Source organism: Coregonus clupeaformis, unplaced genomic scaffold, assembly GCF_020615455.1.
Source record: "Coregonus clupeaformis isolate EN_2021a unplaced genomic scaffold, ASM2061545v1 scaf0292, whole genome shotgun sequence".
NCBI classification, from domain to species: Eukaryota; Metazoa; Chordata; class Actinopteri; order Salmoniformes; family Salmonidae; genus Coregonus; species Coregonus clupeaformis.
Window position 1 is genome coordinate 127,501 of NW_025533747.1, and position 27,500 is coordinate 155,000.

Consider the following 27,500-nt stretch of genomic DNA (forward strand, 5'->3'; position numbering starts at 1 on the left):
TCATCTAAAGTCTCTCAGACCATGAGAAACAAGATTCTCTGGTCTGATGAAACCAAGATTGAACTCTTTGGCCTGAATGCCAAGCGTCACGTCTGGAGGAAACCTGGCACCATCCCTACGGTGAAGCATGGTGGTGGCAGCATCATGCTGTGGGGATGTTTTTCAGCGGCAGGGACTGGGAGACTAGTTAGGATCGAGGCAAAGATGAACGGAGCAAAGTACAGGGAGATCCTTGATGAAAACCTGCTCCAGAGCACTCAGGATCTCAGACTGGGGCGAACAAAGGTTCACCTTCCAACAGGACAACGACCCTAAGCACACAGCCAAGACAACGCAGGACAAGTCTCTGAATGTCCTTGAGTGGCCCAGCCAGAGCCTGGACTTGAACCTGATCGAACATCTCTGGAGAGACCTGAAAATAGCTGTGCAGCAACGCTCCCCATCCAACCTGACAGAGCTTGAAGGGATCTGCAGAGAAGAATGGGAGAAACTCCCCAAATACAGGTGTGCCAACCTTGTAGCGTCATACCCAAGAAGATTTAAGGCTGCAATCGCTGCCAAAGGTGCTTCAACAAAGTACTGAGTAAAGGGTCTGAATACTTATGTAAATGTTATATAAAAATTTTTTATTAGAAAATAATAATAAAATTGCTAAAAAAACAACAACTGTTTTTGCTTTGTCATTATGGGTTATTGTGTGTAGATTGATGAGGGGAAAAAAACAATTTAATCCATTTTAGAATAAGGCTGTAACGTAAGAAAATGTGGAAAAAGTCAAGGGGTCTGAATACTTTCCCGAAGGCACTGAGTAGTATTCTCACCATGATAGTGGCTGTAGCCGTACCGTGCTCTCCTCCTCCCCAACACTCACCGATGTTAGGACACCTGGCCTCCTCACACACCTAGACACACGACAACACTATAACCAAAAACACTTGAATAGCTCCTCTAGTTATGATTTGGTTTGCATGACACACACACACACACAAAGAACAACAACTCACAGTGTGCAGGTTGAGGTCTCTCAGTGTGTTCTTCAGCTTGTTGTAGTTCTTGCCAATAGGAATCTCTGTTTTCAGCCAGGGGGGAAGTCTCAGCCTATCACAACACAACAGTCACGCATACATTAGTTAGTGAAATTTACATGGTCCTGTGTTCAACTGACTAGACTGGTTTTCTTTTTACTGGGTTTACGGTTCCAACCAGGATTTCTGGGAATTAGGGGGAATATTGCAGCCCCCTGTGTTCAATCTACTGTCTCGGAAATGCCTAATTTTGCTGGTGAGGAGTGAGTTCAAGGTATTGACAGTCATGAATAGATGAAAGCTTTGGGTCCAATCACAGTCACACTGTGAACCAGGTGAGGTACGGCTGGCTGTATATTACATCATGACTGAGCTGATCAGAAAGCTGATCTTTTGACCCTCGTTCAAACAGGATAAGCCTTGATGGAGACAGCCCAACACATTTAAAGATACTTATTCAAGCTTAACCTGATTTTAAGTTAGTAGGACTGGTAACCAAACAAGACTACCTTTGCTAGCTAACTAGGCAATCAGATCCACAGTCCCAAATGACCCCCTATTCCCGATATCTGGACCAGAGTCAAAAGTAGTGCACAATTTAGGAAGCAACGTACATATCTACAGTTGAAGTTGGAAGTTTACATACACTTAGTTTGGAGTCGTTAAAACTCGTTTTTTTCGATCACTCTACACATTTCTTGTTAACAAACTATAGTTTTGGCAAGTCGGTTAGGACATCTACTTTGTGCGTGACACAAGTAATTTTTCCAACAATTGTTTACAGACAGATTATTTCACTTATAATTCACTGTATCACAATTCCAGTGGGTCAGAAGTTTACATACACTAAGTTGACTGTGCCTTTAAACAGCTTGGAAAATTCCAGAAAATGGATGTCATGGCTTTAGAAGCTTCTGATAGGCTAATTGATATCATTCGAGTCAATTGGAGGTGTACCTGTGGATGTATTTCAAGGCCTACCTTCAAACTCACTGCCTCTTTGCTTGACATCATGGGAAAATCAAAAGAAATCATACAAGACCGCAGAAAAAAAATTGTAGACCTCCACAAGTCTGGTTCATCCTTGGGAGCCATTTCCAAATGCCTGAAGGTACCACGTTCATCTGTACAAACAATAGTACGCAAGTATAAACACCATGGGACCACGCAGCCGTCATACCGCTCAGGAAGGAGACACGTTCTGTCTCGTAGAGATGAACGTACTTTGGTGCGAAAAGTGCAAATCAATCCCAGAACAACAGCAAAGGACCTTGTGAAGATGCTGGAGGAAACAGGTACAAAAGTATCTATATCCACAGTAAAACGAGTCCTATATTGACATAACCTGAAAGGCAGCTCAGCAAGGAAGAAGCCACTGCTCCAAAACTGCCATAAAAAAAGCCAGACTACAGTTTGCAACTACACATGGGGACAAAGATCGTACTTTTTGGAGAAATGTCCTCTGGTCTGATGAAACAAAAATAGAACTGTTTGGCCATAATGACCATCGTTATGTTTGGAGGAAAAAGGGGGTGGCTTGCAAGCCTAAGAACACCATCCCAACCGTGAAGCACGGGGGTGGCAGCATCATGCTGTGGGGGTACTTTGCTGCAGGAGGGATTGGTGCACTTCACAAAATAGATGGCATCATGAGGAAGGAAAATTATGTGGATATATTGAAGCAACATCTCAAGACATCAGTCAGGAAGTTAAAGCTTGGTCGCAAATGGGTCTTCCAAATGGACAATGACCCCAAGCATACTTCCAAAGTTGTTGCAAAATGGCTTAAGGACAACAAAGTCAAGGTATTGGAGTGGCCATCACAAAGCCCTGACCTCAATCCTATAGAACATTTGTGGGCAGAACTGAAAAAGTGTGTGTGAGCAAGGAGGCCAACATACCTGACTCAGTTACACCAGCTCTGTCAGGAGGAATGGGCCAAAATTCACCCAACTTATTGTGGGAAGCTTGTGGAAGGCTACCCAAAACGTTTGACCCAAGTTAAACAATTTAAAGGCAATGCTACCAAATACTAATTGAGTGTATGTAAACGTCTGACCCACTGGGAATGTGATGAAAGAAATAAAAGCTGAAATAAATCATTCTCTCTACTATTATTCTGACATTTCACATTCTTAAAATAAAGTGTTGATCCTAACTGACCTAAGACGGGGAATTTTTATTAGGATTAAATGTCAGGAATTGTGAAAAACTGAGTTTAAATGTATTAGGTTAAGGTGTATGTAAACTTCCGACTTCAACTATATATTTATAACTATATATTAAGGAACCTATATTCCCCACCTCTCTCCCTTCTGTCTCTTCAGGTTACCCCTGTACTCCTCCCAGTTGTTCTTCTCAGACAACTCCCCAGATATAAAGTCTTGGAGGTCGGGCCCGTCATCGGCCAGCTCCTTCTTGCGGTCCTTCTGTGTCTGTGCCTGGGATGACCTGGCGGCTGTGGTCAGTCCGCTGGCGGCGTACACCTACCCACGGACCGGATAGGAATTATCAACAATGAGGACAGTCGTTATCGCTCGGACAAACGGAGTCGAATGTCAACAAGAAATGTGTGACATCAAGCACAAGATAACTTTTCTAGCTAGTAAGCTACTACTTCGTATCTGCTTGGATAAACAAATCGTATTAGCTAACTACGCATGATGCCTCTTCTAACTAAGTAACCCAAGGCCAAGGAGGACCTAATCAGTTAGCGACCTAGTTATGTTAGCATTAGCCATGCTTAGCTAACTAGTATAAACATTGGAAACAAAAGGAGCCATTTCAGTGATATGGTTGCAGTCTGGTTCCAGTAGATGTACTTACATGTGGGTTGCATTTGGGACTTAGCCACAGGTGGTTGCTGGAGAAACGACCCGCAATAAAACAACTTTGTTTGACCAAAGCCATGACTTTACCCTACTAACGTCAGCTAGCGTCTGTCATTGACAACGTTTCTCTGGGAGCGATTACTTAGGCCTGGAATAAAAAATTGTATTTCGTCCGTCACTTAATTAATAAATTGATCTCGAACCTTTTATATCCACATTTATTCTAAAAAAACGATGTTCTTTCTCGGGAGAAAATAAGTATAATGTATCGCAATATTTTGCTCATTAATTGTTTGGTTACGTCTGATAAACGTGAAGCAGCGTGATGGTGTCAGCACGTACGAAGACTACAATCACGTGCTGACGTCCTTCCGTCCTCCTTTCCTCTACTACCGGCGAGGTAAGAAATGGTGGAAGACTTTTCTGTCGCAGAAAATCAAACTCCATCTATGTTCCTCGATATCTAAAACGCGTAATTTTTTCACCATTACGAATTTGCTATATGTATGTTGAACTTACGCATTTGTTATTTCCTCCCAAAACCCGTCCATATGACTATATATAGTTTGTTTTGCCACCGACCCCTATCCAAGGCCGCAATCCCCATGCCTTCATATCCGTCATTTTAGTAGCCAGGGCAACGTGAATAATGCTCGATGTGTGTAGCAATGTAACGTTTTGTCTCGTATGACATGGTCGCAATATTTCAGACCCGTTTCATTTAAATGTCTAGTCTATACAAGTTGTTCGCCATGGGGATAGTGGTCATGACTCGCTATCTGACTGGCTAGTTGCATGCCTGTCTGTTCTAGTTAGCTAGCTGCTAACGTCGCCTTGTGCGTTTATTAACGTTTTAATACTCTACGGTTTCATTTGGACAGGCGACTGTATGTACCTAATACCGTATTCTATGGCATTTTGTCAACAACGAGCTAACTGAATATGACAGCAGTGCAGCACACACTCGTGATATTGCTAGTTAGCTAACTAAAGTAGTTAAACTTGTCCTGAAATCCCCAGTCCTCTAGGTAACGTTAGTTGGCAAACATTTTGTATTGCAATCGCCAACTCCACCTAATTTTACTATCTGTCTACCCCCCAGAATGAAGACCATTCTCAGTAACCAGACTGTGGATATCCCCGACGGTGGTAAGCTCCGCTATCTACTTGTTTAAAAACCGAACCCATCCAACATCTTGATAACCGTGGATCTATCAATAAACGATTCCGTTTTTAACCAGACCAGAGTGAAATGTTTACCTGTCTTGTATAGTAAGTTATTGGTTCAGCCCCCAGAAAAGGACTAAACTAACTTAAATCCATTATGTTGGTAATGGAATGGTAATTTACTGTAGTCGGTCTCTGGCTGGCAACCTCAGAGTTATCGCTGGAGCCTGTCTCCATCAATCCAGCATTTTAGCCTGACTATAGTCTTTTTTTATTTAATGGCATATATTGTAGTGACATGGTTAAGATTGTCTAGCTAGTTACTGGTTCAGTGTTGCTGGTGCCTGTGTGTCTGTCTAACTCCTGTTGTCTCTGCCGTGCCCCAGTCGAGGTGAGGTTGAAGGGGCGGACTGTGATCGTCAAGGGTCCCCGGGGGGTTCTCCGTAGGGAGTTCAACCACATCAACCTGGAACTCAGCCTGCTGGGCAAGACCCACAAAAAGGTATGGAGACGTATATAGAAATGCCTATAGAAATAAGAGGTATAGAAATGCTTTAATGCACTGTACTCATCAATTCATATAGGCCCAATATAGGCTGTATCTCAAATCATTTAGAACATATTATTATTTTCTGGTGCTTCTAAATTTCATGCTACCAAATACTTTTAAAACAATGTAGAGTCCTGATCATACCGTTGCTCTCTTTCTGGAGTGAACTGCACTTAGTAACTATTTGTGGTGATGCTTAGTGGTTAAGAGCGTTGTGCCGGTAACCGAAAGGTCGCTGGTTCTAATCCCCGAGCCGACTAGGTGAAAAATCTGTCTGTGCCCGTTAGCAACCCTAATTGCTCTGGTTAAGAGCGTCTGCTAAAATGACTAAAATGTAAAAAGCTGGTTTGGTGAAATAAACTGCATCCTATAGAACTGATTGGTGTAGTGAAGGGTTCCTAACGGATAGTTCTGGGGGTGTAGTGAAGGGTTCCTAACTGATAGTTCTGGGGGTGTAGTGAAGGGTTCCTAACTGATAGTTCTGGTGGTGTAGTGAAGGGTTCCTAACTGATTGTTCTGGGGGTGTAGTGAAGGGTTCCTAACTGATAGTTCTGGGGGTGTAGTGAAGGGTTCCTAACTGATAGTTCTGGGGGTGTAGTGAAGGGTTCCTAACTGATAGTTCTGGGGGTGTAGTGAAGGGTTCCTAACTGATAGTTCTGGGGGTGTAGTGAAGGGTTCCTAACTGATAGTTCTGGGGGTGTAGTGAAGGGTTCCTAACTGATAGTTCTGGGGGTGTAGTGAAGGGTTCCTAACTGATAGTTCTGGGGGTGTAGTGAAGGGTTCCTAACTGATAGTTCTGGGGGTGTAGTGAAGGGTTCCTAACTGATAGTTCTGGGGGTGTAGTGAAGGGTTCCTAACTGATAGTTCTGGGGGTGTAGTGAAGGGTTCCTAACTGATAGTTCTGGGGGTGTAGTGAAGGGTTCCTAACTGATAGTTCTGGGGGTGTAGTGAAGGGTTCCTAACTGATAGTTCTGGGGGTGTAGTGAAGGGTTCCTAACTGATAGTTCTGGGGGTGTAGTGAAGGGTTCCTAACTGATAGTTCTGGGGGTGTAGTGAAGGGTTCCTAACTGATAGTTCTGGGGGTGTAGTGAAGGGTTCCTAACTGATAGTTCTGGTGGTGTAGTGAAGGGTTCCTAACTGATAGTTCTGGGTGGTGTAGTGAAGGGTTCCTAACTGATAGTTCTGGGGGTGTAGTGAAGGGTTCCTAACTGATAGTTCTGGGGGTGTAGTGAAGGGTTCCTAACTGATAGTTCTGGGGGGTGTAGTGAAGGGTTCCTAACTGATAGTTCTGGGGGGTGTAGTGAAGGGTTCCTAACTGATAGTTCTGGGGGTGTAGTGAAGGGTTCCTAACTGATAGTTCTGGGGGTGTAGTGAAGGGTTCCTAACTGATAGTTCTGGGTGGTGTAGTGAAGGGTTCCTAACTGATAGTTCTGGGGGTGTAGTGAAGGGTTCCTAACTGATAGTTCTGGGGGTGTAGTGAAGGGTTCCTAACTGATAGTTCTGGGGGTGTAGTGAAGGGTTCCTAACTGATAGTTCTGGGGGTGTAGTGAAGGGTTCCTAACTGATAGTTCTGGGGGTGTAGTGAAGGGTTCCTAACTGATAGTTCTGGGGGTGTAGTGAAGGGTTCCTAACTGATAGTTCTGGGGGGTGTAGTGAAGGGTTCTTAACTGATAGTTCTGGGGGTGTAGTGAAGGGTTCTTAACTGATAGTTCTGGGTGGTGTAGTGAAGGGTTCCTAACTGATAGTTCTGGTGGTGTAGTGAAGGGTTCCTAACTGATAGTTCTGGGTGGTGTAGTGAAGGGTTCCTAACTGATAGTTCTGGGGGTGTAGTGAAGGGTTCCTAACTGATAGTTCTGGGGGTGTAGTGAACTAAATTGTATCTCTCCTCTCTCTGTGTTCCAGCTGCGTGTGGATAAATGGTGGGGCAACAGGAAGGAGCTGGCTACGGTCAGAACCATCTGCAGTCACGTCCAGAACATGATTAAGGGAGTCACCATGGTGAGTGTTGACCCGTCTGTCAGCGCCGGCGGTTGGTTAGACCCACTGTGTGTGTGTCTCTTAAGTGTGTTTCAGTTAGGTTAGCCCAATTCCAGGAACTTTCAATAAATTCCCTGGTTTTCCTGAAATCCTGGATTGGAGGATTCCCGGAATCAGGAGGGAACAAGAAGGAAATCCGGCGTCCAACCTAGCATTTCTGGAAAACCCAGGGAATTTCTTGAAAGTTCCCGGAAAATATTGCAACCCCTAGTCTGTGTTTCAGCGTGTGTGTTGTCACCGCTGTTTGACCGCCCTGGCTGCTTGTTGCTATATCAGACATTTACATTTTTAGTCATTTAGCAGACGCTCTTATCCAGAGCGACTTACATGAGCAATTAGGGTTAAGTGCCTTGCTCAAGGGCACATCGACAGATTTTTCACCTAGTTGGCTCGGGGATTAGAACCAGCGACCTTTCGGTTACTGGCACAACGCTCTTACCCACTAAGCTACCTGGCACAAGACGAATACTACTAGGAAGTGAAGTGGCTGGTGGTAGTATGGTCCTGGCGTATATTAGATGCACATTTCCATCCCAAAGCTGTTTCGTACGAGCAGATCATTTGCGTCATCTTCGTTTGCGTGTGACCCCCTTTGTCGACCCTAGAACGCTCTCTCCTGTCTTCAGGGTTTCTGTTATAAGATGCGCTCTGTGTATAACCCTCTCTCTCTCTCTCTCTCGATTCTTCAGGGTTTCCGTTACAAGATGCGCTCGGTGTATGCCCATTTCCCCATCAACGTTGTGATGCAAGAGAGTGGCGCTCTGGTGGAGATCAGGAACTTTCTGGGGGAGAAGTACATTCGCCGCGTCCGCATGAGACAGGGTGAGTCTGAGACGGGGCGGGGCTGTGTTTAGTCAGGGTTTCCGTTAGCCTGTAATAATCGGCTTTTGACCATTTTTAAAATGAAAAGCCGGTAGATAAAACTGCCGCCCGGGGCCAATTGTCTGGGAGAAGAGAGAAATCACATTGCAAAGTAATGCTTTTTAGCCTCTTGACTGATGGAAATAATTTGACTGGGTCATGCTTATCGGTCTATAAGTTCATTTGCGTAATTTAGTGGAATTAAAATTGGCGCGTGTATTTTCTTCAGTCGTAATGTTTATCATAAAGAGTCTTTGAGAGGAACATCTGTCAGACGGCGTGCGAGGCTCCTCAAACTGCTCTTTAGTTGCTGATGGAGTGAAATCTGTTATCACAATCATGCTCTGAAAGGCTGGTTACGGCACACATCAACTCCCATCATCCCAGACTCCCTAGACCCCGTGCCGATTTGCATAAGGCCCCCAACGGATCCACAGACGACGCAATCTCAATCGCTCTCTCCGCACTGCCCTCACCCACCTAGGTAAGAGGGAATGCCTATGTGAGTGTTCTGTTCATTGACTACAGCTCAAGTGTTCAACACCCGTCGTCACCAAGCTTAGGACTCTGGGTCTGAACACCTCCCTGTGCAACTGGATCCTGGACTTCCTGACGGGCCGCCCCCAGGTGGTGAGGGTAGGCAACAACACCTCCACCACGCTGACCCTCAACACGGGGGCCCCACAGGGTTGTGTGCTTAGCCCCCCCCTCCTGTACTCCCTGTTCACCCACAACTGCGTGGCCACGCACGACTCCAACACCCATCAAGTTTGCAGACGACACGATGGTGGTAGGACTCATCACCGGCGACGATGAGACAGCCTACAGGGAGGAGGTCAGAGACCTGGCGGTGTGTTGCCGGGACAACAACCTCTCCCTCAACGTCATTAAGACCAAGGAGCTGATCCCGGACTGCAGGAAACGGGGCGAGCATCGACTGGGCTTCAGTGTAGTGGGTCGAGAGCTTCAAGTTCCTCGGTGTCCAAAGACATAAAATGGTCCACTCACACGCGCCCCGTCGTGAAGAAGGCAAGACAGCGCCTCTTCCCCCTCGGGAAGTTGAAAAGGTTTGGCATGGGCCCTCAGATCCTCAAAAGTTCTACAGCTGCACCATCGAGAGCGTCATGACTAGCCGCATTACTGCCTGGTATGGCAACAGCACCGCCCTGGATCGCACGGCGCTACAGAGGGTGGTGCGGACAGCCCAGTACATCACTCTGGGCAGAGCGCCCTGCCATCCGTGGTAGGAAGGCTCAGAAAATCGTTAAAGACTCCAACCACCCAAGCTATAGACTGTTCTCTCTGCTTCCGCATGGCAAGCGGTACCGGTGCATCAAGTCTGGCACCAACAGGCTCCTGAACAGCTTCTTTCCCCAAGCCATAAGACTGATAAATAGCTAACAGAATGGCTCCAGGACTATCTGAGTTGACCCTTGTATTTTAGTTTTGCACTGCCTCCATGCACACTGACAGGGCTCTACACACGGACACATATAACATGCATACACATTTATACAGACTACACACACTCCCATACAATCATATACGCTGCTGCTACTCTGTTTATCATATATCCTGATGCCATATCTACCTCCATCACTCCAGTATCCCTGCACATTGTTAATATGGTTATGGAACTGACCCTGTATATAGTCACCTGACCCCTATACATATCTACCTCCATCACTCCAGTATCCCTGCACATTGTTAATATGGTTATGGAACTGACCCTGTATATAGTCACCTGACCCCTATACATATCTACCTCCATCCCTCCAGTATCCCTGCACATTGTTAATATGGTACTGGAACTGACCCTGTATATACCTGGGGCGGCAGGTAGCTTAGTGGTTAAGAGCGTAGTGCCAGTAACTGAAAGGTCGCTGGTTCTAATCCCCGAGCCGACTAGGTGAAAAATCTGCCGATGTGCCCTTGAGCAAGGCACTTAACCCTAATTGCTCCTGTAAGTCGCTCTGGATAAGAGCGTCTGCTAAATGACTAAAAAACAAAAACATAGTCACCTGACCCCTATACATATCTACCTCCATCACTCCAGTATCCCTGCACATTGTTAATATGGTATTGGAACTGACCGTATGTGTGTGTATATATATATATCTTTTTACTTGTGTTATTTTTATTTATTGTGTGTTTTTGTTCTACCTGATGTTATTTTTAGTATTTCATTGTTATTGCATTATTGGGTTTAGAGCTGCAAGAAATGCATTTTGCTGTGACATTTAAAACTTGAAATGTGCTTTCATATGCAGTCGTGTGTTAAACAGTTTTGATGGCCACGATTTGAAGAGCTGCTACTGATTGTTCAGCCAGTAATTAACGCTCACTTCCCATTGGCCAGTCAAGCATATACTACCAGTAATTAACGCTCACTTCCCATTGGCCAGTCAAGCATATACTACCAGTAATTAACGCTCACTTCCCATTGGCCAGTCAAGCATATACTGCCAGTAATTAACGCACACTTCCCATTGGCCAGTCAAGCATATACTACCAGTATTTAACGCTCACTTCCCATTGGCCGGTCAAGCATATACTACCAGTATTTAACGCTCACTTCCCATTGGCCAGTCAAGCATATACTACCAGTATTTAACGCTCACTTCCCATTGGCCAGTCAAGCATATACTACCAGTATTTAACGCTCACTTCCCATTGGCCAGTCAAGCATATACTACCAGTAATTAACGCTCACTTCCCATTGGCCAGTCAAGCATATACTACCAGTATTTAACGCTCACTTCCCATTGGCCAGTCAAGCATATACTACCAGTATTTAACGCTCACTTCCCATTGGCCGGTCAAGTGTTCATATAGACGACCGGTAGGCAGGCTTCAGCGCGTCACGCCACTTTGCAACGAGCTGGCGGCAGTATGCATTTTGAGAACGGGCTACTCAATTGTTTGAAACACAAGTTTTACTTCATGTTGTTATTGTTAAGATGGAGCTCTCCTGGTTCTGTATCTCTACTGATGTGGATCTGTAAAGACGTAGTTCTCTCCTGGTTCTGTTGGTTCAGTAAAGGAATCGTCTGTAGAGCCCCAGAGCTTGGCAATGCTCTGACTTCAGGGTGATTCCAATGCAGAGATGCCCGGCTGACGGTCTCCTCCTCCTTACCATCCCTCTTGTCTCCTCCCTCCCTCAGGTGTGTCCTGCGCCGTGTCTGCAGCCCAGAAGGACGAGTTGATTCTGGAGGGGAACGATATTGAGCTGGTGTCTAACTCTGGTGAGGCTACACGCACTGCAGGGGTCCATACATCGCTACACCACTCCTCAGGGTCCATACATCGCTACACCACTCCTCAGGGTCCATACATCGCTACACCGCTCCTCTGGGTCCATACATCGCTACACCACTCCTCAGGGTCCATACATCGCTACACCACTCCTCAGGGTCCATACATCGCTACACCACTCCTCAGGGTCCATACATCGCTACACCACTCCTCAGGGTCCATACATCGCTACACCACTCCTCAGGGTCCATACATCGCTACACCGCTCCTCAGGGTCCATACATCGCTACACCGCTCCTCTGGGTCCATACATCGCTACACCGCTCCTCAGGGTCCATACATCTCTACACCGCTCCTCAGGGTCCATACATCGCTACACCGCTCCTCAGGGTCCATACATCGCTACACCACTCCTCAGGGTCCATACATCGCTACACCACTCCTCAAGGTCCATACATCGCTACACCACTCCTCAGGGTCCATACATCGCTACACCACTCCTCAGGGTCCATACATCGCTACACCACTCCTCAGGGTCCATACATCGCTACACCACTCCTCAGGGTCCATACATCGCTACACCACTCCTCAGGGTCCATACATCGCTACACCACTCCTCAGGGTCCATACATCGCTACACCACTCCTCAGGGTCCATACATCGCTACACCACTCCTCAGGGTCCATACATCGCTACACCACTCCTCAAGGTCCATACATCGCTACACCACTCCTCAGGGTCCATACATCGCTACACCACTCCTCAGGGTCCATACATCGCTACACCACTCCTCAGGGTCCATACATCGCTACACCGCTCCTCTGGGTCCATACATCGCTCCACCACTCCTCTGGGTCCATACATCGCTCCACCACTCCTCAGGGTCCATACATCGCTACACCACTCCTCAGGGTCCATACATCGCTACACCACTCCTCAGGGTCCATACATCGCTACACCGCTCCTCAGGGTCCATACATCGCTACACCACTCCTCAGGGTCCATACATCACTACACCACTCCTCAGGGTCCATACATCGCTACACCGCTCCTCAGGGTCCATACATCACTACACCACTCCTCGGGTCCATACATCACTACACCACTCCTCTGGGTCCATACATCGCTCCTCTCTTTTCATTATTTCTCTCTGATCTCTCCATCATGACACTGCACTGCTCTCTTTCACTCCAGGATCTAGGCACAACCTCAAGGTTGTAACTCCAATCCCCCATGTCAACTGATTCCTCTCCTTGCCCAAGTGTGCATCGCAGGAACACAATTAGTTACGCGATATGGGTATCCTGCGTAGTTGAGTTCCCATTTCGGGGCTGCGCACGGTTATGTTCAGCGCCCCTCCCTGTGGATGAACACGGTTATGTTCAGCGCCCCTCCCTGTGGAGGAACACGGTTATGTTCAGCGCCCCTCCCTGTGGAGGAACACGGTTATGTTCAGCGCCCCTCCCTGTGGAGGAACACGGTTATGTTCAGCGCCCCTCCCTCCCTGTGGAGGAACACGGTTATGTTCAGCGCCCCTCCCTCCCTGTGGAGGAACACGGTTATGTTCAGCGCCCCTCCCTGTGGAGGAACACGGTTATGTTCAGCGCCCCTCCCTGTGGGATGAACCCGGTTATGTTCAGCGCCCCTCCCTGTGGGATGAACCCGGTTATGTTCAGCGCCCCTCCCTGTGGATGAACACGGTTATGTTCAGCGCCCCTCCCTGTGGATGAACCCGGTTATGTTCAGCGCCCCTCCCTGTGGGATGAACACGGTTATGTTCAGCGCCCCTCCCTGTGGATGAACACGGTTATGTTCAGCGCCCCTCCCTGTGGGATGAACCCGGTTATGTTCAGCGCCCCTCCCTGTGGGATGAACCCGGTTATGTTCAGCGCCCCTCCCTGTGGGATGAACCCGGTTATGTACAGCGCCCCTCCCTGTGGATGAAGCCATTCGCCCCTCCCTGCTGTCAGCCATTTGCCCACTACGTTTAGTGCTCCGGTCCATAGCAGTTGGTTTCCAAACATGCGTCAGTCTCTTAATCCCATCACACACCCCAGACACTATCCACCCCTAGACCTGTCCCTGTGTATTCCACCTAGAATGTACCCTCTGTCCTCTCCAGTCTGAGGACCTAGTGTGTGTGTTCTAGAATAGATCTGTTATGCCTCTCTTCCCTTTGCTTCTCCCTCTACTTTACGTCTTACAACATCACCGTGTGATTCTAGAATGTTCCGACTGTGGTTCTAGAATGTTCCGACTGTGGTTCAAGAATGTTCCGACTGTGGTTCTAGAATGTTCCGACTGTGATTCTAGAATGTTCCGACTGTGGTTCTAGAATGTTCCGACTGTGGTTCTAGAATGTTCCGACTGTGATTCTAGAATGTTGTGATTCTAAACTGTATGGTCTCTCCTCATACTATAACCAGACTGTCAATCCAGAGTGGTAGTGATGCTGTCTGTCCCCTAACCTCCCTTCTCTCTTCCTCAACTCCTTTCTTCCTGCCCCCTCCTTTATATTCTGCTCCCTTCCTCAACCTCCTTTTTCAGCTCTCCTATCTCTTTCTCCTCCCCTCTCTCCCTCTCCTCTCTTTCTCCCCTTCTCCTTGTCCTCCTCTCCCTCTCCTAACTGCTTGCCTATATATTGACCTGTGCCCCTTGACCCCTGTGTGACCCTCCCAAGCTGTGTCATGCTGCTCACCACCCCAGCCTCTCTCTCTCTCTCCTCTCTTCCAGCCGCTCTCATCCAGCAAGCCACCACAGTCAAAAACAAGGATATCAGAAAGTTCTTGGACGGTATCTATGTGTCTGAGAAGGGCACGGTCGTCCAGAAGGAGGATTAGAGGTTTGAACTAACTACCACCGAGTCTCTCTGTCAGTCTGTCGCTCAGCACAGTGCTATGACTCCCCCACGCCACCAGGGGGAGCCCCTCGTCTCTGTCCACCTTACGTCCGCTTTGTGTTTTTTGTTGCTAAACTCTGACTGTGGCCCAATAGCACCCTAATCCCCTGTATAGTGCACTACTTTAGACCAGAACCCTATGGGGTTGGTAGTGTACTATGTAGGGTGAGGGTGCCATGAGGGTCGTTCGCGCTCTGTCGTTCACCGTGGGTGGTGGGGGGGGGGGAAAGTCCATGTTTTTTTCTCTTTCATTCTCTTTCATAATTTCTCATCTCAAAGGGTTGTCTGTCTCCGTCCCTGATTCCAATTGTGCAAAGCAGGCTGGTTTTAGTCACAGCATGCATCCCACATGGCCACCCTGTTCCCTATGTGGTGCACTCCCACAGCCCCATTGGTCAATACCAGAGCACTAGATAGGGAGTAGGGTGGCATCTCCCTGTTAGCTAATAGGGAACCATTAACAGCCAGGTCATGTTTAGTATAGGGAGTAGGGTGGCATCTCCCTGTTAGCTAATAGGGAACCATTAACAGCCAGGTCATGTTTAGTATAGGGAGTAGGGTGGCATCTCCCTGTTAGCTAATAGGGAACCATTAACAGCCAGGTCATGTTTAGTATAGGGAGTAGGGTGGCATCTCCCTGTTAGCTAATAGGGAACCATTAACAGCCAGGTCATGTTTAGTATAGGGAGTAGGGTGGCATCTCCCTGTTAGCTAATAGAGAACCATTAACAGCCAGGTCATGTTTAGTATAGGGAGTAGGGTGGCATCTCCCTGTTAGCTAATAGGGAACCATTAACAGCCAGGTCATGTTTAGTATAGGGAGTAGGGTGGCATCTCCCTGTTAGCTAATAGAGAACCATTAACAGCCAGGTCATGTTTAGTATAGGGAGTAGGGTGGCATCTCCCTGTTAGCTAATAGAGAACCATTAACAGCCAGGTCATGTTTAGTATAGGGAGTAGGGTGGCATCTCCCCTGTTAGCTAATAGAGAACCATTAACAGCCAGGTCATGTTTAGTATAGGGAGTAGGGTGGCATCTCCCTGTTAGCTAATAGGGAACCATTAACAGCCAGGTCATGTTTAGTATAGGGAGTAGGGTGGCATCTCCCTGTTAGCTAATAGGGAACCATTAACAGCCAGGTCATGTTTAGTATAGGGAGTAGGGTGGCATCTCCCTGTTAGCTAATAGAGAACCATTAACAGCCAGGTCATGTTTAGTATAGGGAGTAGGGTGGCATCTCCCTGTTAGCTAATAGGGAACCATTAACAGCCAGGTCATGTTTAGTATAGGGAGTAGGGTGGCATCTCCCTGTTAGCTAATAGAGAACCATTAACAGCCAGGTCATGTTTAGTATAGGGAGTAGGGGGCATCTCCCTGTTAGCTAATAGGGAACCATTAACAGCCAGGTCATGTTTAGTATAGGGAGTAGGGTGGCATCTCCCTGTTAGCTAATAGAGAACCATTAACAGCCAGGTCATGTTTAGTATAGGGAGTAGGGGGCATCTCCCTGTTAGCTAATAGGGAACCATTAACAGCCAGGTCATGTTTAGTATAGGGAGTAGGGTGGCATCTCCCTGTTAGCTAATAGAGAACCATTAACAGCCAGGTCATGTTTAGTATAGGGAGTAGGGTGGCATCTCCCTGTTAGCTAATAGAGAACCATTAACAGCCAGGTCATGTTTAGTATAGGGAGTAGGGTGGCATCTCCCTGTTAGCTAATAGGGAACCATTAACAGCCAGGTCATGTTTAGTATAGGGAGTAGGGGGGCATCTCCCTGTTAGCTAATAGAGAACCATTAACAGCCAGGTCATGTTTAGTATAGGGAGTAGGGTGGCATCTCCCTGTTAGCTAATAGGGAACCATTAACAGCCAGGTCATGTTTAGTATAGGGAGTAGGGGGGCATCTCCCTGTTAGCTAATAGGGAACCATTAACAGCCAGGTCATGTTTAGTATAGGGAGTAGGGTGGCATCTCCCTGTTAGCTAATAGAGAACCATTAACAGCCAGGTCATGTTTAGTATAGGGAGTAGGGTGGCATCTCCCTGTTAGCTAATAGAGAACCATTAACAGCCAGGTCATGTTTAGTATAGGGAGTAGGGTGGCATCTCCCTGTTAGCTAATAGGGAACCATTAACAGCCAGGTCATGTTTAGTATAGGGAGTAGGGTGGCATCTCCCTGTTAGCTAATAGGGAACCATTAACAGCAAGGTCATGTTTAGTATAGGGAGTAGGGTGGCATCTCCCTGTTAGCTAATAGGGAACCATTAACAGCCAGGTCATGTTTAGTATAGGGAGTAGGGTGGCATCTCCCTGTTAGCTAATAGGGAACCATTAACAGCCAGGTCATGTTTAGTATAGGGAGTAGGGGTGGCATCTCCCTGTTAGCTAATAGGGAACCATTAACAGCCAGGTCATGTTTAGTATAGGGAGTAGGGTGGCATCTCCCTGTTAGCTAATAGGGAACCATTAACAGCCAGGTCATGTTTAGTATAGGGAGTAGGGTGGCATCTCCTGTTAGCTAATAGAGAACCATTAACAGCCAGGTCATGTTTAGTATAGGGAGTAGGGTGGCATCTCCCTGTTAGCTAATAGAGAACCATTAACAGCCAGGTCATGTTTAGTATAGGGAGTAGGGTGGCATCTCCCTGTTAGCTAATAGGGAACCATTAACAGCCAGGTCATGTTTAGTATAGGGAGTAGGGTGGCATCTCCCTGTTAGCTAATAGAGAACCATTAACAGCCAGGTCATGTTTAGTATAGGGAGTAGGGTGGCATCTCCCTGTTAGCTAATAGGGAACCATTAACAGCCAGGTCATGTTTAGTATAGGGAGTAGGGTGGCATCTCCCTGTTAGCTAATAGAGAACCATTAACAGCCAGGTCATGTTTAGTATAGGGAGTAGGGGGCATCTCCCTGTTAGCTAATAGGGAACCATTAACAGCCAGGTCATGTTTAGTATAGGGAGTAGGGTGGCATCTCCCTGTTAGCTAATAGAGAACCATTAACAGCCAGGTCATGTTTAGTATAGGGAGTAGGGGGGCATCTCCCTGTTAGCTAATAGGGAACCATTAACAGCCAGGTCATGTTTAGTATAGGGAGTAGGGTGGCATCTCCCTGTTAGCTAATAGAGAACCATTAACAGCCAGGTCGTGTTTAGTATAGGGAGTAGGGTGGCATCTCCTGTTAGCTAATAGAGAACCATTAACAGCCAGGTCATGTTTAGTATAGGGAGTAGGGTGGCATCTCCCTGTTAGCTAATAGGGAACCATTAACAGCCAGGTCATGTTTAGTATAGGGAGTAGGGGGGCATCTCCCTGTTAGCTAATAGAGAACCATTAACAGCCAGGTCATGTTTAGTATAGGGAGTAGGGTGGCATCTCCCTGTTAGCTAATAGGGAACCATTAACAGCCAGGTCATGTTTAGTATAGGGAGTAGGGGGGCATCTCCCTGTTAGCTAATAGGGAACCATTAACAGCCAGGTCATGTTTAGTATAGGGAGTAGGGTGGCATCTCCCTGTTAGCTAATAGAGAACCATTAACAGCCAGGTCATGTTTAGTATAGGGAGTAGGGTGGCATCTCCCTGTTAGCTAATAGAGAACCATTAACAGCCAGGTCATGTTTAGTATAGGGAGTAGGGTGGCATCTCCCTGTTAGCTAATAGGGAACCATTAACAGCCAGGTCATGTTTAGTATAGGGAGTAGGGTGGCATCTCCTGTTAGCTAATAGGGAACCATTAACAGCAAGGTCATGTTTAGTATAGGGAGTAGGGTGGCATCTCCCTGTTAGCTAATAGGGAACCATTAACAGCCAGGTCATGTTTAGTATAGGGAGTAGGGTGGCATCTCCCTGTTAGCTAATAGGGAACCATTAACAGCCAGGTCATGTTTAGTATAGGGAGTAGGGGTGGCATCTCCCTGTTAGCTAATAGGGAACCATTAACAGCCAGGTCATGTTTAGTATAGGGAGTAGGGTGGCATCTCCCTGTTAGCTAATAGGGAACCATTAACAGCCAGGTCATGTTTAGTATAGGGAGTAGGGTGGCATCTCCCTGTTAGCTAATAGAGAACCATTAACAGCCAGGTCATGTTTAGTATAGGGAGTAGGGTGGCATCTCCCTGTTAGCTAATAGGGAACCATTAACAGCAAGGTCATGTTTAGCATCTTGATGTAAACCCCCCCCCATGTCAATCAATGCATGTTTTAATGTTGCACTTTTAAAACCTTTTATTTTATTTTTTATGCTAGAATCTTTATAACACGGAATGCATGCAAAGCTTTAACCGACGTTAGAGAAATGATAACCCTGTAACCTACGTTATGGTGCACTTTGAGGTACATATTAGAGCCCTTTAGTTTGAACTAAACTACCCCTAAATGACCCGTGCATCCTTTTACTCGTCTAACAGTTGTTCTCTCTCTCTCCTCTTGTTCTCTCTCGCTCCTCTTGTTCTCTCTCTCGCTCCTCTTGTTCTCTCTCTCGCTCCTCTTGTTCTCTCTCTCTCGCTCCTCTTGTTATCTCTCTCTCTCGCTCCTCTTGTTCTCTCTCTCTCTCTCGCTCCTCTTGTTCTCTCTCTCTCTCGCTCCTCTTGTTCTCTCTCTCTCGCTCCTCTTGTTCTCTCTCTCTCGCTCCTCTTGTTCTCTCTCTCTCCTCTTGTTCTCTCTCTCTCCTCTTGTTCTCTCTCTCTCCTCTTGTTCTCTCTCTCTCCTCTTGTTCTCTCTCTCTCTCGCTTTCCTCTTGTTCTCTCTCTCCCTCCATCCCTCTCTTCCAGCCGCTCTGATCCAACAAGCCACCACGGTCAAGAAGAAGGACATCAGGAAGTTCCTGGATGGGATCTACGTCAGTGAGAAGACCACTGTGGTGGAACAGACGGACGAATAACTGAGGCAGATCATCTACATCTCTGGAACTCACTATTGACCAATAAAAATCCCTCCCCTTTTTCAATGACACCCACATCCTGTCTCTGTGGTTCTTATGGGATGGTTCATGTAGTTTTAATAACCAAGCTGGTATCAACTAATTAAAAAAAAATCGATAAAATTATTTGAAACTAATTTAATTTGGCCTTTACTTCTATAGCCCATAGAAACACGTTGAATAACACAAATGGCATTCTGTATTTTTTTGGGGGGGGGTAATAAGATTGTCTGCCCAATATCTAGAAGAAATAAGAAGGCTCTGGATATTATTTTTTTAATTACACATTTAACCCCTTTTTTTGGGGGGGGGGGGTACCGGGTTACTTTCAGACCAGTCCCCACCATCTAGAACGTTCAAAGGCGGATGCGCTTGATTGAGATGCAGCCCATACAGAAAGGGTGAGACCGAGTCTGCGTCTCTCACATGGATAGGCAGACCATTCCATTAAAAATGGCGCTCTATAGGAGAAAGCCCTGCCTCCAGCTGTTTGCTTAGAAACTCTAGGGCCAATAAGGAGGCCTGCGTCTTGTGACCTGTAGCGTACGTGTAGGTATGTACGGCAGGACCGAAGCGGAGAGATGGGTAGGAGCAAGCCCGTGTAACGCTTGCATGCAAGTGAAGATGTTTCCTACCTTCACCACCTGGGGGGCGGCCCGTCAGGAAGTCCAGGACCCAGTTGCACAGGGCGGGGTTCAGACCCAGGGTCTTCGAGCTTGATGATGAGCTTGGAGGGTACTATGGTGTTGAATGCTGAGCTATAGACAATGAACGGCATTCTTACACAGGTATTCCTCTTGTCAACCAATCATGTCAATGCGGAGCTTTACAGAGCTATAAGGAGCCCTCCACATTGTTATAAGATTTGGGAGGCACACAGCGATGCAATATGGAGCTCGATTTGGACTCCGCAAGCCTCCAGAGGCTCCGCGATTGCGTCACACCCTCCGGACCACATTTCGGATCAAGCATTAATTGGCTTTACTCTACCAGGTCCGGAGCCTGCTGGTTTTCTGTTCTACCTGATAATGAATTGCACACACCTGGTGTCCCTGGTCTAAATCAGTACCTGATTAAAGGGGAACAATGACAACAAAAAAACCAGTGGAACTGGCTTTGAGGTTCAGAGTTGAGTTTCAGGGGTATAGCGAGTCCAAAAGTTGTGGTTTCATCTCGCTGTGATATTCTCAGCTGGATTTAGAGCTTTCAACATTTAAAAAAATACTAAGTAATTTCATAGAATTGAAACAAGCATTTTCTCTTGGTCACAGACGGACAAATTGACTTTGTGCTTTAAAGCTGAAATTGTAACGAGTCTGCACGCAATTTGAATGGTGTCTGCGCCACTCAGTGGACTTTTAGGAGAAAAGTCTGTCGTCAGTTATTTAAAATGGTACTAATATTGTACTGTCATTGAATCCGTTTCCGCGGCAACCGTGGAAGTCTAATTAGCATAAAGACATCTCCATAGAAATCGGTCTGTTTAATAAGCTAGAGATATCTACATGGGCGTCTCAATGTACCGATATTAAAAATGTATGCACTCGCTCAACTGTAAATCGCTCTGGATAAGAGCGTCTGCTAAATGACTAAAATGTCCAGATGGGATAGTGCAGTGTGATGGCGATTGCATCGTCTGTGGATCTATTGGGACGGTAAGCAAATTGAAGTGGGTCTAGGGTGACAGGCAAGGTAGAGGTGATATGATCCTTGACTCGTCTCTCAAAGCACTTCATGACAGAGATGAGTGCTACAGGGCGATAGTCATTTAGGTAAGTAACCTTTGCCTTCTTGGGTACAGGAACAAAAAGAAATCATGCATTGGCCGGGAATCGAACCCGGGCCTCCCGCGTGGCAGGCGAGAATTCTACCACTGAACCACCAATGCTTATCTCTACATAAAAACATACGTCTATAAATAGTTTTATACAACAGTCATTTATGCATGGAAGTAGTTTTTTTTGGTAAGAATACATGTAATACGGCACTCATCATTTGCATCTCAATTGGACAGCTGTAAACGTCATGAGAAAGATTAGAATTCAATAAATACAAAAATACATCAATAGTATGACCACTAGGTGTCGCTCTGGATAAGAGCGTATGCTAAATAACAAAAATGTAAAAATGAGAAATAGCCTAAACTTGGGAGGCCAAAATAACTTCCCCACAAAACTATTGTCACTGCATCCATGACCAGCAGACTGCGCTATAGAAAATAATGTAGCTTTCTAATCATGCAATTTCTACTAAATGTTCAATCATAAAATGCTCAACCCAAACAAAACAACAGATAGATACATTTGCGACTAGCCCCAGTCACTTTGTATCCAATGGTTTTTTATCAAACTGACCACCTAATTATTTTGCATGTGATGAGTTGTAATTATACGCTGAGGTACAGTGCCTTCAGAAAGTATTCACACCCCATTTACTTTTCTACATTCTGTTGTGTTACAGCCAGGGGTGGAAGTAAGCTCCTACGGTTCAGTACAGTGTCCCGCAAAATAAATAGTGGGGGTATGCCGTACCGGTAAAACATGAGCCTATCACAATAATTAAAACTAAATGTCAAGAAATCTGTAGGCTATTACACCACTTTTTATCATTACCGCATGTCAGAGGCATGAAAAGTGAGCGAATGGACTTGAAAACGGGTGGTACCTACTCTCCAAAATGTGATGTGGTTAGACGAAAACACTGACTGTTTGCCAACACAGAGACACGCGGGTACAACAGTGGCCTAATCATTACACGTTTTGGTGTTTTGTGTAACAGATGTCTCTTTCCATTCACCACTGTTTGGAGGCTGGAAATACTGTATGTTGTGAGTGGATGAACATGCACGGGTAGCCTAGTAAAGGAGTCCTTTGAAGTGATTGACAATCTGATGATAACATCATGACTGGTTGTGTTGATGCCACAATAAAAAGGTAATACATTTTAAAAGTTAAATAACAAATCTTTACAACTAGGCCCAGAGAGATCCTATTGAATAAATAGGGATTCTATGTCATTCTATGATTAGCGATGATCAACAACCAACTTGATGGAGCTTGAATAATTTTTTTAAGAATAATGCAAATATTGTACAATCCAGGTGTGCAAAGCTCTTAGAGACTTCCCCAGAAATACTCACAGCTGTAATCGCTGCCAGAGGTGATTCTAACATGTATTGACTCAGGGGTGTGAATTAGGGGTGTGAACATTTAAACATTGAAAAAAATCTCTAACAGAAAAACGTTTTTAAATGTATTTTACAAAATTTAAATTACAATGCAGTTATCAAAAAACTACCACTAACAGGCCCCGATCATCATCCTAAATGGAAAAGGTTTAATTAAACAAATACCTAATGCAACAATGCTGTTAAGTAAGAGATCTGCATCTTTGAAATTATTTGCCACGGATATAAAGTGCTCCGCACGTCATCATCGTTAACAGTTGGGAAAATGGCAGAGTGAGAAAGGGAAGCGACAGCAGCGAATTTCTGTATGACAATAGGCTACTTTGAGAAGTTAAATGAGAAGGTGATGAAATGTAAACTTTGCAAGGTGGAATTGAGCTACATTGGCAGTACAGGTGCACCCATTGCTGGCATCGGTGTGATAAGGGACAGAGTGAGAAAATCACAGTGCTGATTACAGAAATGATTGCAGTTGATTTGCAGCCATTGTCAATGGTAAAATATGTTTCGTTTTTGCGTATTTTACTTTCGGTTTTGTACACCAGCTTTAAAACAGCTGAAAATACAATATGTTTGCTTATGGAAAATATGTTTCACAGCGGTTTAGATGGTACACTGATTCTCTAAACTACACTTGCTTGTTTTGTCACATAAACTGAAATGAGGGGAACTATTCGAATTTTAGCAACCAGGAAATGGCAGAGCGATTTCTGCATAGTGCATCTTTAAATCATGATGTAGCTACCTAAAAAATAATATATGAAAACGCAACGTGACTTCCTGATTGACCAAGTCTGTCCATAATAAAGCGCTGCTCTACCTTCTTAACAGCACTATCAACAAGGCAGGTCCTACAGGCTCTAGTTTTGTCGCACCTGGACTACTGTTCAGTCGTGTGGTCAGGTGCCACAAAGAGGGAAAATTGCAATTGGCTCAGAACAGGGCAGCACGGCTGGCGCTTGGATGTACACAGAGAGCAAACATGAATAATATGCATATCAATTTCTCCTGGCTCAAAGTGGAGGAGAGATTGACTTCATCACTACTTGTATTTGTGAGACATGTTAAAAGCACAGAGCTGTCTGTTTAAACAACTAGCACACAGCTCAGACACATTTTAGTCATTTAGCAGACGCTCTTATCCAGAGCGACTTACTGTTAGTGAGTGCATACATTTTCATACTGGCCCCCCGTGGGAAACGAACTCACAACCCTGGCGTTGCAAGCGCCATGCTCTACCAACTGAGCTACAGACACCCATGCATACCCCACAAGACATGCCACCAGAGGTCTCTTCACAGTCCCCAAGTCCAGAAAATACTATGGGAGGCGCACAGTACTACATAGAGCCATGACTACATGGAACTCTATTCCCCATCAGGTAACTGATGCAAGCAGTAGAATCAGATTTTAAAAAACAGATAAAAATACACCTTATGGAACAGCAGGGACTGTGAAGCAACACAAACATAGGCACAGACACATCAAATGTATTGGTCACATACACATGGTTAGCAGTTGTTAGTGTAGCAACATGCTTGTGTTTCTAGTTCTGACAGTGCAGCAATATCTAGCAAGTAATATCTAACAGTTCCACAACAAAAACCTAATACACACAAATCTAAGTAAAGGAATGGAATAAGAATATATAAATATATGGATGAGCAATGTCATTATCAGAGTGGCATAGGCTAAGATGCAATAGATAGTATAGAATACAGTATATACATATGAGATGCGTAATGCAAATATGTAAACATTATTAAGATAGTAAAGAATACAGTATATACATATGAGATGGGTAATGCAAAATATGTAAACATAATTAAAGTGGCATTATTAAAGTGACTAGTGTTCCATTTATTAAAGTGGCCAGTGATTTTCAAGTCTGTATGTAGGCAGTATCCTCTCTGTGCTAGTGATGGCTGTTTAACAGTCTGATGGCCTTGAGATAGAAGCTGTTTTTCAGTCTCGGTCCCAGCTTTGATGCACCTGTACTGACTTCGCCTTCTGGATGATAGCGGGGTGAACAGGCAGTGGCTCGGGTGGTAGTTGTCCTTGATGATCTTTTTGGCCTTCCTGTGACATCGGGTGCTGTAGGTGTCCTGGAGGGCAGGTAGTTTGCCCCCGGTAATGCGTTTGGCAGACCGCACCACCCTCTGAAGAGCCCCGCGGTTGTGGGCGATGCAGTTGCCGTACCAGGCGGTGATACAGCCCGACAGGATGCTCTCAATTGTGCATCTGTAAACGTTTTTGATGGTTTTAGGTGACAGACCACATGTATTCAGCCTCCTGCGGTTGAAGAGATGCTGTTGCGCCTTCTTCACGACACTGTCTGTGTGGGTGGACCATTTTAGTTTGTCAGTGATATGTACGCAGAGGAACTTAAAACTTGCCACCTTCTCCACTGCTGTCCCGTCAATGTGGATAGGGGGCTACTCCCTCTGCTGTTTCCTGAAGTCCACGATAATTTCCTTGTTTGTTTTTTACGTTCAGTGAGAGGTTATTTTCCTAACACCACACTCCGAGAGCCCTCATCTCCTCCCTGTTGGCTGTCTCATTGTTGTTGGTACAACACACACATGATAACATACGCACTATACACACATGTACACATGGATTTTGTGTTGTAAGTAGGGGCCTGAGGGCACACACTTAGTGTGTTGTGAAATCTGTTATGAATGTATTGTTATGTTTTTAAAATTTTATAAGGAACCTAATGGAGATCCATAATAAATGCAAATAAGTTAACCACAGGGATCGAAGCAGGTAAACATACTACAAGAAGTGTTAGAGGGAAGAACGGATAACAACAAAATAGATGGATTAGCTGACAACGTCACGAAAACGATGCGCACGCTTCAATGGGGCAGAAGTCAGTATGTTGTTGTGATTCTGGATGGCCAGATGACTAGCAACAATGACAAGAAGCTGCCATGTAGGGAATCATAGGTGGCTCGTTTCAACTAGTTTTATCTTGTTCTTGATACCATGTCTTGTTTTGAGGTGTTTTGACTGATATCACGTCTATGCTAATATGGCTAAAATTCACTAGCTAGCTAACCAACAACTGTAACAATATATTTGAGAGACAACAAGTGCTCATTGTCAAATCAAATCAAATCACATTTTATTTGCCACATGCGCCAAATACAACAGGTGTAGACATTACCGTGAAATGCTTACTTACAGCCCTTAACCAACAATGCATTTATTTTTTTATAAAAAAGTAAAATAAAACAACAACAAAAAAGTGTTGAGAAAAAAAGAGCAGAAATAAAATAAAATAACAGTAGGGAGGCTATATACAGGGGGGTACCGGTGCAGAGTCAATGTGCAGGGGCACCGGCTAATTGAGGTAGTTGAGGTAATATGTACATGTGGGTAGAGTTAAAGTGACTATGCATAAATAATTAACAAAGTAGCAGCAGCATAAAAATATGGGGTGGGGGTGGGGGGGCAGTGCAAATAGTCCGGGTAGCCATGATTAGCTGTTCAGGAGTCTTATGGCTTGGGGGTAGAAGCTGTTGAGAAGCCTTTTGGACCTAGCCATGGTGCTCCGCTAGCGCTTGCCGTGCGGTAGCAGAGAGAACAGTCTATGACTAGGGTGGATGGAGTCTTTGACAATTTTGAGGGCCTTCCTCTGACACCGCTGGTATAGAGGTCCTGGATGGCAGGAAGCTTGGCCCCAGTGATGTACTGGGCCGTACGCACTACCCTCTGTAGTGCCTTGCGGTCGGAGGCCGAGCAGTTGCCATACCAGGCGGTGATGCAACCAGTCAGGATGCTCTCGATGGTGTAGGTGTAGAACATTTTGAGGATCCATGCCAAATCTTTTCAGTCTCCTGAGGGGAAATAGGCTTTGTCATGCCCTCTTCACGACTGTCTTGGTGTGTTTGGACCATGATAGTTTGTTGGTGATGTGGACACCAAGGAATTTGAAGCTCTCAACCTGTTCCACTACAGCCCGTCGATGAGAATGGGGGCGTGCTCAGTCCTCTTTTCTTTCCTGTAGTCCACAATCATCTCCTTTGTCTTGGTCACGTTGAGGGAGAGGTTGTTATCCTGGCACCACATGGCCAGGTCTCTGACCTCCTCCCTATAGGCTGTCTCATCGTTGTTGGTGATCAGGCCTACCACTGTTGTGTCGTCGGCAAACTTAATGATGGTGTTGGAGTCGTGCCTGGCCATGCAGTCATGGGTGAACAGGGAGTACAGGAGGGGACTGAGCACGCACCCCTAAGGGGCCCCCGTGTTGAGGATCAGCGTGGCAGATGTGTTGTTACCTACCCTTACCACCTGGGGGCGGCCCGTCAGGAAGTCCAGGATCCAGTTGCAGAGGGAGGTGTTTAGTCCCATGATCCTTAGCTTAGTGATGAGCTTTGAGGGCACTATGGTGTTGAACGCTGAGCTGTAGTCAATGAATAGCATTCTCACGTAGGTGTTCCTCTTGTCCAGGTGGGAAAGGGCAGTGTGGAGTGCAATAGAGATTGCATCATCTGTGGATCTGTTGGGGCGGTATGCAAATTGGAGTGGGTCTAGGGTTTCTGGGATAATGGTGTTGATGTGACCCATGACCAGCCTTTCAAAGCACTTCATGGCTACAGACGTCAGTGCTACGGGTCGGTAGTCATTTAGGCAGGTTATCTTAGTGTCCTTGGGCACGGGGACTATGGTGGTCTGCTTGAAACATATTGGTATTACAGACTCAGTCAGGGACATGTTGAAAATGTCGGTGAAGACACTTGCCAGTTGGTCAGCACATGC

General features: G+C 45.8%; 3 protein-coding genes and 1 non-coding gene across 6 annotated transcripts in view; 2 read left to right on the top strand and 2 right to left on the bottom strand.

Moving 5' to 3' along the window:
* Positions 1 to 4,134, bottom strand: part of lias (lipoic acid synthetase) — a 13,426-nt gene extending 9,292 nt beyond the window's left edge. For both annotated transcript variants that reach the window (XM_045214641.1, XM_045214642.1), the window contains exons 1-4: positions 3,852 to 4,134; positions 3,330 to 3,511; positions 1,005 to 1,098; positions 822 to 902 (exon numbers count right to left, since the gene is read on the bottom strand). In XM_045214641.1, the coding sequence (XP_045070576.1) occupies positions 822 to 902; positions 1,005 to 1,098; positions 3,330 to 3,511; positions 3,852 to 3,935 (441 nt within the window). In that variant the 5' untranslated portion in view covers positions 3,936 to 4,134. The remainder of the gene's footprint in view (positions 1 to 821; positions 903 to 1,004; positions 1,099 to 3,329; positions 3,512 to 3,851) is intronic.
* Positions 4,135 to 4,239: 105 nt separating this feature from the next.
* On the top strand, positions 4,240 to 19,584 carry rpl9 (ribosomal protein L9). Its single transcript, XM_041875705.2, has 8 exons — positions 4,240 to 4,256; positions 4,959 to 5,005; positions 5,410 to 5,525; positions 7,476 to 7,571; positions 8,300 to 8,432; positions 11,636 to 11,716; positions 14,460 to 14,568; positions 19,398 to 19,584. Exons 2-7 carry the CDS (start codon positions 4,960 to 4,962, stop codon positions 14,564 to 14,566), a joined length of 579 nt encoding a protein of 192 aa, XP_041731639.1. The 5' UTR covers positions 4,240 to 4,256; position 4,959; the 3' UTR covers positions 14,567 to 14,568; positions 19,398 to 19,584.
* Positions 19,585 to 21,363: 1,779 nt separating this feature from the next.
* trnag-gcc lies at positions 21,364 to 21,434 on the bottom strand. Its single transcript has one exon. It is a non-coding gene; the product is annotated as a tRNA-Gly (tRNA).
* Positions 21,435 to 22,310: 876 nt separating this feature from the next.
* The window catches only part of LOC121562144 (WD repeat-containing protein 19-like), an 11,613-nt gene continuing 6,423 nt past the window's right edge, over positions 22,311 to 27,500 (top strand). Inside the window, exon 1 of one of the 2 annotated variants that reach the window (XM_045214645.1) lies at positions 22,311 to 22,479. The gene's annotated coding sequence lies outside the window, so the exon portion shown is untranslated. The remainder of the gene's footprint in view (positions 22,480 to 27,500) is intronic. The other variant, XM_045214644.1, reaches the window with a different exon arrangement.

Bases quoted from the DNA above. Each gene is read 5' to 3' on its own strand.
- rpl9 (XM_041875705.2), top strand. From the start codon at position 4,960: ATGAAGACCATTCTCAGTAACCAGACTGTGGATATCCCCGACGGTG. The intron at 5,526-7,475 runs GTATGGAGACGT...TCTGTGTTCCAG, and splicing joins TGGGCAAGACCCACAAAAAG to CTGCGTGTGGATAAATGGTG. The intron at 7,572-8,299 runs GTGAGTGTTGAC...TCGATTCTTCAG, and splicing joins TGATTAAGGGAGTCACCATG to GGTTTCCGTTACAAGATGCG.